At 32.1% G+C, this 12,825-nt stretch overlaps 1 protein-coding gene across 3 annotated transcripts in view; it reads right to left on the bottom strand.

Annotated features, from left to right (window-relative positions):
* The window catches only part of LOC130891129 (vesicular glutamate transporter 1), a 107,633-nt gene extending 95,639 nt beyond the window's left edge, over positions 1 to 11,994 (bottom strand). For 2 of the 3 annotated variants that reach the window (XR_009058854.1, XM_057795699.1), the window contains exons 1-2: positions 11,948 to 11,994; positions 9,807 to 10,002 (exon numbers count right to left, since the gene is read on the bottom strand). Coding sequence is in view for 2 of the 3 variants with exons in the window: in XM_057795699.1 (XP_057651682.1) it covers positions 9,807 to 9,826 (20 nt within the window). In the remaining variant the exon portion in view is untranslated. The remainder of the gene's footprint in view (positions 1 to 9,806; positions 10,003 to 11,947) is intronic. The other variant, XM_057795702.1, reaches the window with a different exon arrangement.
* Between the last annotated feature and the right edge of the window lie 831 nt (positions 11,995 to 12,825).

Here is a 12,825-nt window from a genome sequence, read left to right as displayed (position 1 = left end):
GATGTGTTATTACTACAAATAAAACACATAGTTAACATTTTGAGTTTGATTTTAATTCAAAAAGAAATTGTCTTAAGATGTGACTATTTTCTTCTAGTTATTTATTTACGTGATTACATATCCATATGAAAAAGATACAGCAATTACACATCATCATCTTCAGAATCAAAAGAACTATTCTTGTCATCGCTTCCACTACCATCGTTGGCGTCTTTAATGTTCTTTTGAAATTTTCATTTACTGGTTATTAAGGGGTCGGAACTAAACGATTTTGAAAAGATAAAATAATAACAATTATAAAAAAAATATTTGAAAACTTGGACTATATTTGAACCCAACTAAAAGCTTTCAAATTTAAAATTCAAATCTACAACAGTACAAGTGCACTATCCGTAGAATACTGACTTTAGTACAGGGATGGGTTATAAACGCTTGGGATTAATAATAACATTTACCCAAAGCTGGGGCTGAAATCAATGTTTTAAAACGGCAAGGTGGATGGAAGAGTTAATCAGTGGCTGGAAGATATGTGGAAGAATCCGTCGAGAGCAAAAAGAAAATAGCAATAATGAAACAAGGTGCGAAACTTTTGTACAAATGCTAAACCAAAACCAAACATCTTACAGCATTATTGAAAATAAAGAAGTACATCCAGTAGTTCCTACAATGAATGTTTCTGGTCGCACTTCCATTTCAAGATATAAGATAATGATGCCTCCTTTCCAAATCGAATTGGAACTTTTAGAAAAGTATGTGAATGTATTAGATGAATCCGGCCTTTTTGCCTTTCTCTCTGTAAGTATAAGTGTATAAAAACTAGAAGCTGCTATTATTAATGGAGGATAAATCAGATTCAAAAGACTCTAAATTGGGTAATGAGCTGGAGCCTTTTAATTCATTTTAGAAATCTCTGGTGTAACCTACTTCATAACCACTTTGACAAGTTTTCTAAAAATCATGGATGCCTGTTTTTATCATGATCTATAAATGATAAATGATTTAGTTCTCTAGGATAATCATTCGATGGTAGAGAACTACACGAAAACGTGTTATTTTTTTTTTTAAACTACAACTACGATTGAAAAATGGGAAATAGAAATTGAATTAGGATATAGAATATATTTTAAATGAATACTAATTTTGACAAGACTATACCTGTGTAATCTACCATATAATGAGTTTGTGTGGAATCACTTATTATCCCGATTTGCACTTCACACTCGTGTATTTTCTAGGCATGTTTTCAATGAATTTTCTCTGATTTCTATCCAAAGCTGTGGAACAAAACTTCCTGTTTGGTTTCTGGTAACGGATTATGATCATCAATGGTTATTTTCGACGGATCCCAAGCCTGTTTGTTAGGATTCAGGTAAGGCGACAAGAGTAAATGAAGAAAACTCTATTTCTCCTAAAACTAACTCAGTTTCAACACTTGATACATTAAAAAAATTCATGTATGGAGATCATGTTTTTGTTACGATAGTGCTGGTTTCACAATGCCCAAATTAATATTGATTACCCGGATCTTCAATCATCATTACGGATCCTTTTTATTGAGATTGATACGGAAGCACCTTTCACATTGGAAATTCTTCTTCCCAGTCTCTTGCAGGTATTACAAGCAAGGATTTGTACTAGACTTAAGTTACAAGTAATGATCGTAAATAGAGGTTATTACTCAGAGTATTCCACTTCTTCGTCAGTTCCATTTTCTTCGAACCATTTAAGCATCCTCTAATTAACTCTATAATCACCTATCAGTGTTCAATGACTTCGAGTTATCCAATATCTCTAAAATACTTTTCAATAGTTAAAGTTTGTCGTGGAATTATTAAAATTAACCAAACTCTTTCAAAATTTTGTACAACTGATCATTATATTTATACTATTAGAAATTCGTTTACTTTGGGTTATGAAACCTACTAAACTGAGAAAGGAAAATTTTTCATCCTACAATTTTGGTAAAAAACTTATTTCTTTGTTATATTTCTTTTCATAATCCAACATATTACAGGTGCAAATAAGCAACTTTGAACTCATACTACTTATCCCAGATCTTAAAATCAACTTAAAGTATAAAGCAGCACCAAAATGAAAATCATCCATTCTTCCTCTAATAATAGCAAATTTCAATCAATAATTTCAAATAGACCGATTTAGTTCCGAATTAGAAATATTCTCAACTTTTGAAAAGGTGAATATAATAAATCAAATCAAGTAATTCGGCCCTACCTAAGTCCTTATGCTCCGGTTGTGCTTTTAGTAATTTCCGTAATAACTAGATCTACTCATTCGGTATCTTAATCACGTACATCGATACTCGATTACGATAAATTGATTTGGATATCATCGGGTCTCTTATTCTTCGCGTATTCGTTTGTTTTGATTATTAGATTTTCTTCTTTGTAACGAGCGTTGAAAAATTTAACGAGAATGAAAATATATACCAAAGAATGATCGATTCGAATTCATATTAAATCAGAAATGCAAATTTTTTGCAGCCTTTGAAAACTTTTTACAAAACATTACCAGAATAGACATTATTTTTAGATTTTTTGTATTATACCGAAGATCTAGTTAAACCTATAGAAAACAACTACTTTCCTGGCTAATACCACGAAGAATATTGAATTATATCTCCTCTAAACAACGTGATGTCATAGACAATCCGCCGAAATTGGCATCTACTTGACTAATAGTTGGAAGTGAAGATGTCGCCAGAAGACGTCTACTGAGTGTTTAACTACATGAATCAAATAGCAGCGCCGGCTGGCTGTGTCTTCAGTTTGGATTAGAAATTCCGAGCGAGAGATCGTTACGCCATTCTGAAGAGACGCAACAACGTCGAAACTTGTCAGTGACTACGACCCTCTCCTTGTAATTGCGAGCGAATTGTCGATAACATCACATTCTTCGGAGGAGATGTAATTCAATATTTTTCGTAGTATTAGCTAGGAGAGTAGTGGTTTTCTCCTTTGAGGAAAGGCAAGCCAACATTTCGAATCATGAAATTCGAAATAATAGGTGATATTGCAAAAAATTAGAAAGAATATGTCTGTGCTGGATGAAGGGATTTGCAGTCTAAAAAGAAAACCAATAAATTATCGTCATTATACTTATCCAAACATTAACCAAAAAGTTTTGTCGTAATCTTATGGCATGTGAATTTATAAATGTGATTGTTATATAGTATAATGACTTAAACTCTGCTATGTTTTTATTACAACTGAAACCTTTATAATAACTTTGGAAAGCCTAACAATTTCAATGGGGCAGAACTCGCAGAACTTTCGAACTCACAGTAGTCCTTGAAAATATTTTATGGCTTTGAAAAATCATTCATAGAGTCTATATAATCAATTCACTGATAATAAGTCTTTCTTAAAAGATACATTGTTCTTATTCCATTGCTTGACGCTGATTGAAATTTAACATTTGCTTTGAATTCTTCCGTTTCTCAAACGTATTATGTATCTCATTTCTGAATAATTACTGTCTCGAATTAATACTCCGATTGAGTCTTACAAACAAATCATAACTTTCCTTTCCCTTAGTGAAATATTATAATTATAAATCAAAAAAACCGTTTTGTCATTCTCGTATTTTATTTTCTAGTACTTTATCTTCCTTATATGTCCTCGTTTGCTCCCCTTTAAGGGGTTTTTCACTCCCTCGATGTGGCTTACAACAACGAACAAATAACTTCGTGAAGTTCCTATGAACTCCATAACTGAAACTAACTAGCACTTCTTACTTTTATAGACGCATTGATTTACTGCGGTATCATATTTCACAACCCTCGCCGAAGCATTATTATATCTTTATTATCTGCATTGAATTCTTAACTCAATCAGTCGGAAAAGATTATAAAATATTTATTAGGTATTTTGTTTCATCAAAATAAGAGGCAAGACTCTTGAGGTTGATGAAAAAATTGAAATCAGTAGATTCAGAATTTTTGAATTATGGTTTATAGGTAATAAATACAATATTTCATTTGAGCATCAACCGAAGGTGAATAACGAAAAAAAAAACAAAATCAAATTTTGTAGCAAAAAATTATTTTACAAAATACTGATTGCCCATATTTTTACATAATGAATTATCAACATATTTGTCAACATTGCAGAATATAAAGAAAATAGCACTAGAAAAATTCGGAAGCTTAGTGAAACATTTATGAATAAGTCCTCAGCTAATAAGTTCTGAAATTAGTTGCCGAGAGTTAAATTTGGAGAATTTGGTAGAAGAAATTCGAAGTTCAATTCATTAAATTTGTCTCTTATTCCTATATACATGGAACACGATGCATTATCTTGATAAAACAAGTTTTTTCTTCTACATATGGGTACATTTTTTGTGATTCATTATCTGAGCTTTCCAAAGAATGTACAGTAATATTCAATATTACTTGTTTCAAAAAATATATAATAATTTGCTGTTTGTATCCCAAAATACATTCATTGAGTCAGACGATCGTTTTGCCAGGTTCAGTTCATCTAGATGACTGCCGATTTGATTAAAGTATATCATGGCGTATTCAGGTTGTATATCCATGGTCACACAACAACAAAACTAATCCTTTTTCTGGCATCAATAGCTCCAAACAACGCTTATTATGTCGTTGTTGTGTTTGTTTTATTTTCAGGAAACGCAGCACCAATCTGGACAGAAATTTTTTCTTTACCTCCATGATAGTTCAAATTTATTTTGTGGTTTCCAGTGTTCAAATTTCGCACACCAATAAATAATTGTTGTTTTTCCCAGAAAAGAGTGGTAATTACAATTTTCAAGCCATGTCGCTGCATCCACATCATTTTTTTATTAAAAAAAATAGCTTATTCAACACACCAAATTCCTTTTGATTGTTAGAAAAATCAAAAGGTTATGCATTAACTCCCAACAAACGAACAATTGAAGAGAAAGCTTCTAAAATTAGATAGCTGCTGTTTGAAAAAAAAATATAAATTATATGTTATGGTGAACTTGTAACGTGTTAATTCGCAATAGATCAGAATTTCTATATAGTTATATTATGAAAATATAAATACATTTTTTTATATTATGGAGCATAAGCTCTTTTTTATACAAGTAATATACAGACTATATCACAGGAAGAAAATCTCATGGATCACTTTTGGATCAACACTTACATCACCAACGGCCACATCACAGCTAAATCTAGTCAGCAAACAAATCTCCTCAAGTTTGGCATGCAGATGGCGCTGCCAATGACAAATCCATGTGACGTTCATGAAGTACCAACTTTCAAAAGACTATATGAAATTTCATGACATTTCGATATGTCAGAAAAAAGTGACAGCCATTTAAGTGAAGCTACTATTGTTATTTTGAAAACAATGGATTCCAAATAACTTCGTGTGTTAAATTATCATCGCTTCTGGATGTAAAAAAATACTATACAAGCTTAGCAGTGACTTAAAAAGTGTTATCTGGACTCCGCTCCATCAAAAAGAACCATTTGTTATTGGTTCACTGAATTTAAACATGGTCGTACAGACACTGATGATGGTGAATGTTCTGGTCGTGGTGAAGTGGTTACTCCAGAAAACATGAGAAAAGTCCACAAATTGGTAATATCCCATCGTCAAATGAAATTGCGTGAGATAACTGAGGCCATAAAGATATCAGAAGGCAGTGTGCTCACAATTATGCATGAACATTTGACCACGTGAAACCCTTTTCTGAAAGTGGGTGCCGTGTTTACTCACAGCCGATAGAAAACAACAAGTGTTAATGATTCAAAGCAATGTTCGACTACCTAATAAATCAGAGTTTTTGCATCGATATGTGACAATGGATGAAACATGGATCCACCACTGCACTCTGGATTCAAAACTATCATTATCTGAGTATACTGCATTAGGTTAACCACATCCGAAGTGTGAAAAAATACAACAGTCAGCTGGGAAAGTTACGGCTTCAGTATTTTGTGATGTGCATGGAATATTGTTCAACGACTATATCCAAAAGGGAAAGACAATAAATAGCGAATACTAAATAGAGTTATTGGATCGTTTGAATGCAAAAACCAAGGTAAAACAGGAAAAAACCACTATTTCGCCAAAACAATGCTCGGTGTCGATGACAACGATGGTTAAATTGAACAAAATTAAACTTCGAATTGCTTCCTCATCCACCATGTAGTCCACATCTGGCCCCCAGTGACTACTGGCTATTCGCTGATTTCCAAAAAATGCCCGTGAAGCCTATTTTTATGCAAAAGACAAATTATTCGACAAATACGGCATCAAGAATTTAGAGAAGTGTTGGAATGATTGTATTGTTCTTGAAAGAGATTATATTGATGAATAAAATATATTTTTGGCAAAAAAATGTATGTTTCTTAGTAAGTCACAAGACTTATTGAGTGATGTATTGAAAAAATCATCAATATCGTGAACTACTAGAACTCAAATGCAAAATAAACGAGTCTTTTAATAATTTTGACAATCACAAAAATTATTGTTCTTTTTCTTCTACCGGAACATACAGATACAAAGAAAAGAATAACTTAATCTATTATTTGGCATAATTTGTAATTTACTTTGATTTAACTGATTATAAAACAAGTAAAAAAGTCGTTGCACTTTCACGGCGAGAGACTATACCTAGAGCATTTTATCCGTTAGCAATCAGAAAATATTAACAAAAATCTTAATTCATAAAACAGAGTTTTCATGAAAGAGGAAAAATATTAATGTTTTCATTTATTTAATAATCTTTTCCTCAGTATTCCTTAACAATTATGATAATAATCAAATGACATGAATCCATTAAAGTCAATTCACGTCTATTGTCATTTGATTCACGTCAATTCATATCATTTGAGGTCACATTTGACAAGTTAAATTAATCTTTTCCCAAGAATGTTCCAAATTATGCCCGTTTGGGCACATTTACAGCAATACAGGAATAAAATGCAAAATCCGAACTCGCTACATGCTTCTTGTTAGATGTCGCTGCTACACGACGGACGGACAAAATTCTAGTAATAGCGCATTTTTTACTAAAAAAATTCGATTTCTTTTCCATTAAGCGTAATTATAGATATCAATATTATTTATTACATAAAACTGTCTTAAATATTTAATTCGGAAATCTAATCGAACAAATTCAAGTCGGTAGTGATACGGTTCGTTGTTGAGCAATTCATCCTCTTTACCGTTCACTGGTTTCAGCTGATAGCGCTTCTAATCCGGGATTTATGTTATTTCTAGATTCTCCTGTGCGTTTCCCTATAAACTGATTGCTTTGCAAGATTCCGCTTTATATTTCCGGTATTGATATATTATAATACGGCATGAGAATATTTATTATATTTGTATACTCAATAATGTTCTCTAGACAGTGTGTTCATAAAATAAAGTATGTTGCTAAGACTTTGATTTCTTTCACAAAAATTTCACTTTATAAGTTGCTAAGACTTTGATTTCTTTCACAAAAATTTCACTTTATAAGTTAAAATAGAGAAAATAAGACCTTGAAGCTATAAATAGCTATAGAAATTAAGCTCTAATTTGTAAAAAATGTAATAATGTTTGTTATGAAAAAATAATCAAAGTAACATGAATATTTAATTAGAACCGAATTAAATTCAATGATATAGGCATTTGAGTGAATATTGATAAGTAATTAACATTTTTAATTAAATCTTAGTTGCTAATGGAATTCACAAGCCTGAGATGGCTTACTTCAATAATTTGTGCTCATCAAACCAGATAGATCTTCAGTCAAGAAATATCTAGAATGTAAAATGGAAAATACAGAACTACTGACCAAATTTTATGACTGTATCATGATTGTTGCAGATGTAATGATGACTCAGTCTTTCAGGCATGTCCAAAAATCTGTATATATAGATAAAGCACAAATGATTATTTGGAGCTTCAAGAAAATATACCTAATAGAAGAGAAGAAAATAATAAGGCATTAAAGGAGTAATGGAATAGGTATAGGAAAAAGTGAAAATAGGGAGAATAATATTTTGTCAGGAATAGAACCAAAGTGAGAAACGAGAAAAGTGAATTGATAAATCACTGAAAGCTGAATGAAAAAGATATTCAACATTCTGCATATTAATAAGAAAACTAACCAAAGTACTCTAATACTGACAAAAAATAGAAACAATGAAAAAAGACATACAGCAATCAGTACCAATGAAAAGTTGATTATAAAAAAGGAAAAATTGGGCGTTATTGGCATCAAAAGATACAATCAAAACGTTTCCGATTATTAAACGAAGTAGAATGGATTCTGGCTACAAGAAGCACCAGATTCCTCACTCACAACTTTGATAGTACGAGTATGTACGCATTTCTGATAATTGCATCGAGAAAATATTTACTGAATTTAATGTTGAAAATGTTGTTCATTTTAAATTATAAAATACATTCCCTTGGCATCTAGTAATATACTTCTAAATTGACAAAGTATGAAATAGTAAATATTTATTCTCTAGTTTCCACTTTGTTTATTAAATAATCATACAAAAAGAATGCATTAATATTTAACCGAACATTTGTAAAATTTTCGATACCATGCTTTGGGCTTAAATGTAAAAAATTGTCGCATTGCATTTTCAACATCTTCTTTTGTTTGAATGCTTCCTCAAGCAAGAGTCGGAATGGATATCAATGAATAGTTATCTGACGGTGCGGACTAAATGATGGATGTACCACCAACTTCTATTCCACTTCCATTTTATTCCACGTAATTTTCATAGTATGTGGTTAGACATCGTTTTGTTGTAACAGAACCAGCTTTCAGTTAACTAAACCTGGATATTTCTCCGAAAAAGCCTCATAAAATCGCATCAGCTATCCAATATTCCTCGGCATTGATAGCTCGTTAGGATTTCACCCTAAATATCTTTGAGAATGTCCTTTGTCTAACCACTGTTACAACGGTCGTCTTTCTCGGTAAATTCGTGTGGCACTATTAAGTAATTTTCATAGATCTTACCTGAGGATTTTAAAGGACGATGTATGGTACTTGTAAGAGATTCAAGGAAGTCCGATAATCGGCAAGTGCTCGTACTAGGTTGACTTTCTACTGCTTCCCTTGTAATCTGTCTAATGCATGTGGACGACCTCGGCACCAACGATCTTCAAGTTTTAACTCTCCACTATTAAACAAACTTCCTTCCACTCGAATTTCACACATTTTCCTTGTTGCCACGGCTACTTTGAAGTTTTGTTTCCAATAATATCTTAACAATATACGAACCTCATACGTACTACATACAAATTATTATAAAAACGTACCACGTTGTCAGTCAACAAAGAGAAAATGATCAATTTGATCAGTTAAGCAATTGTAAGTACTCTTCATAGAACTAGAGACTAGGCTTAACAAGATGAATTAAGACTTAGGAATTTTCATATATTTTCATATGAGGCATCCTCTATATTTATAAATCTTATGATGATTCTAGAAAATGGCCTGGGGTTGGGAGGGGGTCATAAATTCTTTCCAATATATTGGGTATTAACGCCGAAGCCCATAATGTTACAACATAATTTCAAAGTTCAAGTCTCAAGTTCGGACTGTGCCAAATCTTATTTACCACGATGGTTTCCAAGGTGAATCATTGATACTGTACCATCAAAATAAACAAAAAAATTGAGTATTTATTATGTTGAACATTGTTAACAAAATCAAAATTGTTCAGACTAAATGGAAAAATCACACGATAACAAATATCTTGCTCTAATTGTCTGTCTCGGTTTCTAACTAAACGGTTGAATGTTCCATGCAAACACTAAGAAACGTGAGAAACTCACCATCCTATTCCCGCAACCATTTTGTATCGTATTAGCGGAGTGAGGTATTCCCAAAGGACTCACAGAGAAAACTTCCTCACGGGATTTCACGGATTTTACCCGTTGCTGTTGTCGTTCTGTGTCAACGACTTTTCACTTTTTATGTTCGCGATATCACACTTTATCACTTTTGATCACGGCACATAATCAAATTATCCTGAAATTACAAAAAGTCAATTAATAATCATTTGGATAATTTCCAATAGAGAAACTTAGTTTTTTCGGAAAATTTATGGTACAATTATTCTGGAAAGTACTTTCCATAAATCTAGGTTGTATAATATATAAGTATATAATATAAGGAATAAAACAACTGAATCAAATTAACCAATTTCAAAGTGAATGAGTGAATTTATTTATTTTTCTTATAAACAATTTCACTCGACTGTGATGATGAAGTTGAATAAAATGGATGGAAACAAATTTTACCATGAGGACATTTCAAAATTAACAATCATTACTCTCATCATATTCATAGTTAATCATTCTCATTAAGGCTATTCTGATACAATAAATAAATAATTTTACAAACTTGTCAATGTCGCAAGTTTTTGAGTTCAATCGTTAGGTATTTTTCAAAAATAAACGGTGTCACTACCATACTAACAGAACGGAAACGATTTTTTATTTTTTGCTTTTTCTATATTCAATCCATGAATACATCACCCATTGTGGCTTTGAAAAAATTGTAATATTTCAAATTTTTCACTTTGAATGACCTAATCTCACAGCAAATGGTTATATTGAACATAATTTCAACAAGCACTTCTCTTAAAAAATATATGTTAAAATCAAATTAACCTGGCTGCTAGGAAAAAAAACATAAACAACATCGTCAAGATTCACGGTGCGTTATTGAGGAGATCAGAAAAATATTTTAATATTAAAATCTAAAAATCGAAAGTAAGAGTTTTTGTTTAACTCTACGTTTACGTCTTTTGGATTTGTATCCAATAGTCCTAGAAAACAACCCGCCCGGCTCAAGGCCTCCCGGGAGACCAACTAAAAGGTGGAAAGATAGTTGGCAATCCACCTCTCAGGAAAAGATGGAGAGACAGCTTCAGAATCAACAGATCGACAGATCTCCAAGAAGTAGAAGAATAAGAAGAAGGATTTGTATCTTTCAGTTAATAGTAGATACCGCTTTCAAGCATTATTAATATGTAAAACTGGATTGAAAAGCTAGAATAAACTGATTTTTCAAACTGATCTGGCTGGCGAATATACTTTATTTACTTAATATTAAGGATTACAGAACAGAATGAAGTAAAACTATAGACATGTCTAATATACACTTGATTAAACATAGAATGAATTAATAGTCTTAACTGAGTTCTACAGGTATTTTCGAATATTTGTTAATCTCTCAGTGCTTTCTATGGACGTTGAGAAGTATATTAATTTTCACAATGATTTATACAGTCGAATTTATGTAGAAGAATTATTTTAGAATAGAATAGAATATTTTAGAATTAATTTATAATAAAATAAACATGAAGGTACTGAAAAATATCGGAAGGAAATAGGTAGTACCTAGAACTCATATTAGTTTTTTTAGATAATAACAATGAATTATTATCGAGTTTTTGAATATTAATTGTTCTGTATATATGCCGAAAATAGAGATGAAACGAAAATCAATCCAAATGTGAACCAATAAGCAACATAGAGAATTAACCCAATACAAAAATATGTGAAAGGTCCCAAAATATGTATACTGCATATAAAATAATCAAAGATGTTATACGAGTAATTCAAAATATAAAAATAGGATCTACAATAAAGTCAATATATAAGTCTCAATTTCAAAAACTGTACTGCAATTACTGTACTAAACAATAAACCAAGAACTGTTCAAATCAAATCCAGGATAATAGCAGAGGCTAAACTAAAATTTCAAATATTGGTGAGACATTTAGTTCTATTGAATTTCAAATAAAAGTGAAACAATAAAGACTCAATAAAATCGATATAATTTCAGTAATATACCACGCATAATAAGAAAAAAATCAATATATTCATCTCAAATTCCACGAAGCATGCGCGTTGTAGATTTGCGATAATAAAAAATATAGCAAAAACCTTGTATGATTGTAACTTACCATGATATCGGGATGCCTGCAACCGCCGCCAGGTTCGGGTAACATTTGGCTTGCGTTGATGTACCACTAGACGTCCCGGCGCCGGCTCCTGGCAACAGCAACGATTGGCCGCCCCCGGCTTGGATACACTGTGCCCTTCTAGGTAGCGGCCAACCCGATTTCGAAGGGCGGATCCTTGCGCTACATTTCACATTGTTTCAATTTCGACTTTGAAAAAATTTCAACAGTTCAGCGGAATGGGGTCGGCCATTTTGGAAAGCCCTATTATTGTTTTAGAGATCTCATTAACTGATTTTGCTAAATTTCTGGCAATGGGGGAGAATCATAACTGAAAGTCGTTTACGCCTACCCCTTCGTTCTTAATAAGACTATTTATTTTACTCGAAGCGGCTTTAATCGGTATATCGTTAATATTTTTCTCTGAATTTTTCTTTTGAATATCAATATAAAAACTTATCATATTTTTGGTATATTCGTTATTATATCTGTTAATAATTTGTCATTAATTTTCCGTGAATACCACAAACTGTCATAATATAGATTATCTCCCTCCCATTCTAATTATTGCTACTGCTACTGCATACCGCATACTGCATACCCTTCATAGATGACGATTGATCTATTCTGATTAAAAGTACTATTCCACAGTTCCTTCTTTCTAGTGAAGATACTGGCTCACTCAAAATCACATTGATCACATAAGGAATCATTATTCTGAGACCGATTCTGTAAGGAAAAGGCCTACGAAAGGTAGAAGGCATGATAACAACCAATAGCGAAATCGATGAAGACTTTTTAAAGGAAGATGTCCCACCCTGTCATATCAGCACATCAAAGATATGTGGATGATCGCCGAATGTGAGTATAAAGGCAATCAA

The sequence above is a fragment of the Diorhabda carinulata genome, chromosome 3 (genome assembly GCF_026250575.1).
Source record: "Diorhabda carinulata isolate Delta chromosome 3, icDioCari1.1, whole genome shotgun sequence".
Lineage (NCBI taxonomy): Eukaryota > Metazoa > Arthropoda > Insecta > Coleoptera > Chrysomelidae > Diorhabda > Diorhabda carinulata.
The sequence above is the reverse complement of the archived record's forward strand: the minus strand, read 5'-3'. Positions and strand labels throughout refer to the sequence as shown.